The 8903-nt window shown below is 37.2% G+C and overlaps 1 protein-coding gene across 1 annotated transcript in view; it reads left to right on the top strand.

The window, feature by feature from the left end:
- The window catches only part of CFAP54 (cilia and flagella associated protein 54), a gene marked incomplete at both ends in the record, with an annotated part of 109035 nt that extends 105865 nt beyond the window's left edge, over window positions 1-3170 (top strand). The window contains 2 exon segments of the mRNA XM_082752042.1: window positions 237-311; window positions 3042-3170. Coding sequence (XP_082608168.1) covers window positions 237-311; window positions 3042-3170 — 204 coding nt within the window.
- Window positions 3171-8903: the final 5733 nt, after the last annotated feature.

The raw sequence follows: 8903 nt of genomic DNA on the forward strand, positions 1-8903 counted from the left end.
TTTAATACCTGAGCCAGGGGCAATTTCTCCTCAGTAGAAACTGCAAGGTTTGGGCACTTGTATTGTACAGCAAACACAACTATTTTTGTTGCAGAATAAAATGTATTTTCCCCTGAATTTAACTAGAATAAGTTAAAACGTGGTGGTTCTGAACAATTTTGTAAAGCTAAACCATCTGTTAGCTTATCGGATGAGACATAGTACAGCATTGGTTTTCTCTTGTTTTATATCATTAGGAAATGGCTAAAAGGTGTTTATCTGAAGTCAAAGCTCTGCTCTCTGTTCCAGACCTGTCCTCACCATTGACTGAGGTATGCTATTCTGATCAATAGTAAAAATGTGTTTTCTAAAATAAAACAATTGTTCAGTTAGGCTGAAACATGGATTTTACTACTAAGTATCTTGTACCTTTCAATCTTTTTCTCATACATTTCTGGACTTTTTTACTTTTTATTTTTTTTAAATATAAATGTTCATGATTACCAGCTGTGGATATCTTCATTGTTAGAATCACCTTTTTATACAAATAAATATGCATTAAAAATAAATCTCACTCACAATGGATTTATCTGGTTTATCCACCATTCTCTGATCATTGTTTAGATGGAATTTACTGTTCCATTGTATTTCCATGATGCAGTTGCCAAATTCAATTTTCTTCCATGCCTGTTATTTTTGCAGTTATTCAGGATTTCCTTCTATTTTCTTTAGCTTTCTCTGCCTCACAGATAGTATGCCATTTTTTTTGTCCATGCTGTTGTATTCCTATTGGTATTTATTTGTAGTCAGTATCCCAGAGGAGACTATGGGAACTGGCCCATAGCAGGCAGCAGTATTACTCAGTGTTCTCAGGCATGCTAGGAGGATCAGGAGCAGTGCTGCCAGGGCTTAAGGAACTCCAAGGAAGAGCTTTGAATCCATAACATATGACTCCCCCATAACTATCTTGCCTATAATTGTTCACAATAAAGTGATAATGGGCATCAACCGTACCCTTTTCTAGTCAGGTAGCTCTTCTTTACCAAAAGGGAATCCCTAGTTCTATCTGGGAACAGTTTAGCTAATGGTCTGTTACTGAATAGAGAATCTGTAATGCTGTCCTGTGCATCCTGCAGGCTGTTACCTACATATTTTCTGTTTCCCTTTTATATACATTGCACCATTGTTGCCACTCCTTTTATCCATCCTGAAGGTCTCTCCCAAGTGACTCCCAGACCTTCATATCTTGATAGTCCAGCTCTATCAATGCATACATACATATTTATTCTGCAAAGCTATACTTTCTATGGTCCCACTGAAATATCTTCCATGGTAGATTTGTGACAAATACCTAGGGAAAGGTATGGCCAAACTTCCTTAGAATTCTATGGGCCTCCTGGGCCTGTTTTAAATTCTCATGAATCCCCCTTCACTTGGTCTGCTTCTTTTTGAGGGTCTACAATGAAAGTGAGAGAGCAAGATTTAACAGTATCTCTCCAGTAAGAATATGATGTCATCTGCTCTGTTTTATTCTGCCATACTGCCACAAGAAACTAAAATGTTTCAGCAGGTGAACCAATGGACTTTTCACCACTAAGTTTCAAGCAGAGGCTTCAGACTACATCTTATTAGATATGGCAGAGTTGGCTGAATGAGTGAAGTCTAATCCTTCAAGGTGATGAGAAATCTTCATTCTTCCCTAAAGCCAGCTTAGCATTTAATTGTTTACAGAATATTTCTACATAGTATTTCCAAACTTTCAAATAAGTTGCATGTGTGCATTACCCAGTCTTCTCTGAGAGCTAGAAACCTCAGCATGGAATTATGTATTATGGAGAACAGTACATTCCCTTTGTTTTCAAACACACAGGAAAAGGCGGCAAATACATTGCTTATATGTAGTTTCACATCATTTTTTCCCCTGCCATACACTTTTTTGTTGCTGATCTTCTTGTGAATTAATTGGACAAAGTCAGTTCTAATTTGTGGTATTTGTTTTCTCATTCTCTCAGCTGTCATACTTTAACTCCTGTCATGTTTCCAGTTTCTCTTCTTTGATTCTCTTTTTTCTGTTCATGTGTCTTCTAGTGCTTTTGCTTCAGCATGGAGTTATATTTCTAAGGCGAAAATGTGTCTTTTCATTGAATTATTCATCTAACATTCTTTGACTGTTTAAGAATGTTAAGAATGCTTTAAGAATAAAAATTGATTTACCAGTTTATTTTTAAAGCCATTTAATGAACAGCTCTGCTCTTGAGAGAGATAATAAAGTATTATGCTCGGGAGTTCAAATTTTAAATGTTAAAAGTAAATTTCTCAATAAAATAATTGCATTAAAAATTAACCTCCCTAGATAGCCTCTTCCAGTGCTTATTTTCCTACAGTTGGTTTTTCGTAATAGCTGAAGCGTATTAGTTGCAAAATCAGCTAAATAGCTCTTCTCCATGTCCAATGGACATAAAAAACAATTTATCCCACTATTTAGCCCACTGTTTCACCTTCTACAACTAGCTCAAGTCTTTCAACTTCTCATTTTAGGAAAAACTTTCCAAATTACTAATCATTATTGCTACTCTTTTCTGACATCTTCATTTTATCTACAAATGATTAGGAGGAACTTTGTGAGCTAGACTGTTCACAGAAATTTCTTCCCCTTAATCTCATTCTTCTAGTTTCAAGGAACAGATGTCATTAACCACAAATTTATATTGAGGCAGTTAGCACTTCTAATTTACACTTTGGTTGTAGGTCAGAAATCTGGCTTCAATATGAGATATTTGAATATTTTATATATGTAGGTTTTGGTAACTATACACTTAACAAAGTTTTTTCTCTTTCTTTCTTTCTTTCTTTCTTTCTTTCTTTCTTTCTTTCTTTCTTTCTTTCTTTCTTTCTTTCTTTCTTTCTTTCTTTCTTTCTTTCTTTCTTTCTTTCTTCCTTCCTTCCTTCCTTCCTTCCTTCCTTCCTTCCTTCCTTCCTTCCTTCCTTCCTTCCTTCCTTCCTTCCTTCCTTTCTTTTTTTTTTTTTTCCTTTTTTTTTTTTTTTCTTCCCCTTCTTGTCAGATCCCATTTGATGTTACTTTGCAATCAATATCAACTTTGGAAGATATGTTTGATCCTGCCAGTGCTGCCAATGGATGTACAATAACTGAAGAAAGCCTTTTCCGTTGGATCATTTCTCTTCTTCACTAAATTCCAATTTTGAAATAACTTAATCACTTGCTGAGTATTGTAGATTTAGACTTCAGTTCTGCTGTTAGTGAAAAAAACTCATTAATCACACCGTGATTTGGCTTCTAATGTGTTTTATCATTTTCATTTTTAGGTAATTTTCAATTATTTTAAAATTAAAATATGTTTTTAGGAATTAGTTGTATTAAAAGTGCATTCTTATTGAGAAGATATTATCTGTAAAATCATCACTGGATTTGTTCTTTTACACTTATGTTTGGAAACTAGCATTTCATACTTCTTTATCTTTTGCCAAACACATTACAGATTGTTGAGAGTGAAAACAGTCATTCAGATGTCTCCAGAATTTGAAAGCATTGGTTCAAAATAGCCAGTTTAAAAAATCAGAGTAATGGTACTATACATGTATGGTACTATACAGAACAATTTTTGGACATTATTCTAAAATGTTAACACAACCTCTATTTATGTTGTCAGTGATGTAAATATTATTTTAAAGTGCTGAAGAAACCCTTATTAGTCTTATCAACAGCTACCTGAGGAAATATGCTTGTCCCATAGAGGGAATTTGATACAAAAAAGTAGTTTAGTTGAACAAGGCTGAACAAGAAAGTGTAGTTAGATGCATGGCCTTTTGGTTCTGCTCACATCACAAGGCAATTCTTCTTCACTAGTTAGAAGAATTTGGTAATAGCCATAATTCTTGTGTTTGCAACAAACAGTAAAAGTAAGGGATGTTTGGGCAGGTGCACCGAGAGACTTGTCGTGTCACTCGCTATGTTAACAGTGAAAAATTAAGACTAACAGGATTCCTGAGTTTCTGCACAAAATAACCAATGGGGTTGAAAACACAGCACCTTCCACTTCAGTCAGGCTCTCTCTGTGTTGTAGTCCCATGAAAAAATGAGAAAATATTTCAGGCTGTTTGGAAATTATGGATTCTCTTTCACTTGTGCTTTTCAGAGAAATGTGGTTACCTGTTCTACCAGTGAAGTTTCTTGTGGGGTGGTAGTAAAAGATTCAGCACAGTGAATATCTTAAATGGGATCAGTAACAAGAAAAAAAATGGAGTTATGTTTTCTACTGTTTTTTCTTATAAAAGAGAGAAGAGTGGATATATTTGTGCTGTGTGCCTTTTAAAAAGTTGTGCTATTTTTTATTTTGTCCAGCCTTTTCTGTAATGCTGTAGATAGTAGAAAAATTAGAAGGACTATGATACCACGATAAAAAGAAAGTAAAAACTGAGTAATTGATAGGGAAGGCATTTTTGTGAGACAATTTTAAAACTGAGCTACAATGGTTATTTAACTCTGCTGCCTAACAGCCAATTTGGAGGAGCTATTTGGTAGCATTAGGCTTTCAATTAAAAGAATTTATAGTTCTGGAGGTCTTCAAAAAAACAGGAAAGATAAAAATTGACATTACTCATTTTTCCTTCTCAAGGAAAAAGTAGAAATTTGCAGCTCTTACAGAAAAGCTATTCAGTCTCCTCTTGTGCTGCATAAAAAGCATAAAACCTTTCTTTTTCTTTTGGAATCACCTTGAGGATTATCACAGGACTTTTGTGTAGCTTAATGAATATTTGTAACACATTCTTAAAGCATCAAGTGAAAATGGAAGCGAAGTTCTGGTATAGGCAAGGTGTTTCTTCAGTGCTGCCAGTCTAAACCTTGTTATAATTCTTATGTTAATATTGATGAAATGCTTTATATACGCATTTAAAATACATTACACTTTCTAAGATACTTTTGTTGGGAAAAAAAAAAAAAAGAATAAAAGTTTTCCTGCCATCTCCTTTAACACTGCGCAGTAAAATAATAGGGCTGAAAAGTTGACCTCACTGTATCCATAGCAGCAGAGTCTACTCTCAGAAACACAGGATTAAGCATTCAGTGCAGGTTTCAAAATGAAATATCGGGGAAAACATTTTTATTTTAGCACAAAATTAAACTCTTTAGTTAAAATCTGCTTGTAAGGAAGAAAGTTCATATTTAAACATGTCTCCAGTAATTACACAGAAGTATAAAACTGGTTGCAAAGTAAAATGCTTTGGTTTTTATGTATCATAGTAGTTTGGGTTGTTTTTGCAGAGACTGAAGTTTTGGATATGTAAGACTAGGAAAAACTTATGTCAGCATCATGCTCAATTAAATTTCTACAGAATACTCCTCTACTTCACTGTCTCCAAAAGTATAAAGGAGGAGGGGAAAGGTACTCTATTTTCACAGCCTGAAGTGCCAGGGAGGGCCCTCTGGAGGTCTCCTCCGTGATTTGCCCCATGCAGCACAGCTGAAGGGCCACTGACCGCCTTGACAGCTTTGAACGGCTGCCCTGTTCATGGATTCTTTTCACGTTGTAATTGAAATATTTCTCCATTCCACTTCTGTAGATGGAATTGATAGTGTTTCCCTATCTGGTAAGTTGTGGGGCAAGGGAAGGGGAGAGGGAGAACAAGTTGAAATGATTCCAAAATGAATGGTATTTTATCTTCAGTGCATCCCCTGGACGATGTACATGAAGGATCCTGCAAAGAAATAAAGAAAAGTAAAAGGAGCAGGGTTTTTTTTTTTTTTTTTTTTTTTTACCCATTCCTTTGGTATTTTCTGTTCTGTGAAGTGAATGAAGTAAGCAACTAGAGAACAAAAATAACTTCTGCAGTTATTAACTGCATCACCAAGACTGTGTTGGGCCTCAAATTGAAACTGAACAGTGAGCTTAACACTGACAGTTCTGAAAATTGTTTTTTGTTTGTTTTTTAAGACCCTTTTTAAGACCATCTCATTTTTCAAATACTGTTTCGATATAGTTTTAAGTTATATTACTGTCTGTATATTCGAGGCATTCATGGGATTTATCTCACATCTACAAATATTTAGCAACTTGGAATTATTTCTGCTGAAATTAATTTTATGGTGTGGAAATTAGTAATTTCACACAGATTTATTCAATTGCATGTGACCGATTTTTAAATTCCACTACAGCTCCAACTCATTCTCATTTTTTTGTTTGGCGTCAGTATTTATCCAGTTTTTGGAAGACATCAGTCCAACAAAATAATCCTAGTAATTAGCCTCACTATGCCTCAGTTTCTTTATAAGAAGATAACAGTAATCCCCTCATCAGTGTGTATTTTGTAGTTTTTTTGCATCGACATCTGGAAAATATTTTCAGATCCTTGAATGAAAGAGGCAGTGAATTTAAGTTGTTATTAAATTGAGACACAATGTAAAAGGGATAATCATTTGTTTCCAAATCCATTTTCAGTCAAATCCAAGAAGAAAGATTTTATAAAAGAATAATGATGGAACTAGAATTAATTGTTGGAATTACAGGCTAATATGCTGAACTAATTAAGCCAGCAAAGGCTTCCATTTATGTTTGCCAAAGATTTTCATTGTGTTAAAGATACTGAGTATATCATCAAATGAGAGAAATAAAAATATGAAGCATGGGTTAATCTTTAAAATAGAGGGGGTGAAAGGGTCCAGAGGCAAGCACTGAAGTGAAATATTTACCAGTGAAATTTAATTTTCCACTTTGAAACACCAGAGATAATTAGAATTATTCTCATTTGTCTCCCATGCCAGCATGATTTAGGATTCTACTTACTGTGCAAAGAAAAAAAAAGTATGTGTTGAAGTGAATTACAGCAAAAATCTCACTGTCACATATTGGAAAACAGAATATGCTACGTAAGAAATCATGGCAAGACGATGAATCAGGTTCTACAGTCTGACTGCGCTGTTCTCAGTACAGCTGTGTGGAAGGCGAAGCTCTAAAAGTCAGTGAACTGTCAGGGCTGGTTTAGCTCCTAGACAGAATTCCAGAAACTCAATAGGACATTTCAGCAGCCATTAAAAAATCAAAATTTCATAGACAAAACTCTCTGCTTCTTGGCAGTCGTGTTCTCTTCACGGAGGTCCAGAGGGTGTCAGCACAGGAGCCTTTACTGTGGGTTTTCCAAATGGGAGAACTGCAAGCGTCTGGCAACTCTAAAAGTTGTTCTGCAGCACTGGAGCAGAATGAGGACCATGCTTCATACCTGACGCCTTGCTCCCTGGTGACTTGCATCTTAGAGTTAGAACATGGCTCAGGTACAGAGCTGAAAATCAAGATCATGGAATCACAGAATTTTAGGGGTTGGAAGGGACCTCAAGAGACCATTGGGTCCAACCCCCCTGCCGAAGCGGGTTCCCTAGAGCAGGTTGCCCAGGTAGGTGTCCAGATGGGCCTTGAATATCTCCAGAGAAGGAGACTCCACAACCTCCCTGGGCAGCCTGCTCCAGTGCTCCGTCACCCTAACCATGAAGAAGTTCCTTTGCATGTTGGTGCGGAACTTCCTGTGATCCATTTTGTGGTCATTGCCCCTTGTCCTGTCCCCACAAACCACTGAAAAGAGGTTGGCCAAATCCCTCTGTCAAATGTAGGAATACATTTATACATTTATAAATGTATAAATACATTTCAGGTATTTATAAGCATTGATAAGATCCCCTCTTAGTCTTCTCTTCTCAAGGCTGAACAGACCCAGGTCTCTCAGGCTTTCCTCATAGGAGAGATACTCCATGCCCCGTATCATCCTTGTGGCCCTCCGCTGGACTCTTTCCAAGAGATCCCTGCCTTTTTTGTACTGGGGAGCCCAGAACTGGACACAGTACTCCAGGTGAGGCCTGCCAGGGTGGAGTAGAGGGGGAGGATCACCTCCCTTGACCTGCTGCCCATGCTCCTTTTAATGCACGCCAGGATCTCATTGGCCCTCTTGGCCACAAGGACACGCTGCTGGCTCATGGTCAACCTGTCGTCCACCAGGATCCCCAGGTCCTTTTCCACAGAGCTCCTCTCCAGCAGGTCATCCCCCCGCCTGTACTGATACGTGCAGTTGTTCCTTCCCAGGTGCAGGACTCTACACTTGCTCTTGTTAAACCTCAAAGATTCTGTTTATCCTGTGGAATTATTGTATACATTTTATTATCGTACAATGTACAATATCCTAACATCCTATGATTCCACTACCAAGTGGAACAATACCAACTATTTCAAAACTGCTTTAAAGAACAACCATCACCGTGAAGATATCCAGGTTGTTTTTTCCCCACCTTCACAGCACTGGTCTTATCCCCCTCTCTGCGGCTCATCGCTTCCAAGTGCTGGAGATACACAGAGGTGAATAACGAGTAATGCCTTTAGAACTGAAGCACGGTTGGCTTAAAAACAAATTAAGACAATAAAGTAGGGTGTGGGTAGAAGCCACACAGGAATGCTATAGATCCCTAACATTCAGATATTTGAGCCGAGGACAGACGATATAACCTATGATTCATTATTGGTTAATGAGGACAAATAGATGCAATAACGGTATAATTGCTGTAGAGGAGTAATAGGGGTATTTTGTTTAACAGTGACATGTTTTCTCCACTGATTCCGAGTTCATTTATGCAGATTGGAAGTGAGGAGAGCTTGGTGAATCACAGCTCTGCCAGCAGAGGAAAATGAATGGAGCGTTTCGGCTCCACCAACCCCGAGCACCACGTACAGGGTAAGGATCCATCTGAAACCCTGTCTCCACAGAACCACTCAGTTCTGCCAGCTTTCATGACTAACATTTATTCATGACTTTTTCATGACTGCCGTTTTTAACTGCAACCTTTTGCTAACTAATTCTCTACTCAAAGCTTATACAGTTGATAGTATAGTGTATATATATACTATAGTGTATAGTTTACTCAAAGCTTA

This window comes from Aythya marila (assembly GCF_965140915.1).
Source record: "Aythya marila genome assembly, chromosome: 1".
NCBI lineage: Eukaryota > Metazoa > Chordata > Aves > Anseriformes > Anatidae > Aythya > Aythya marila.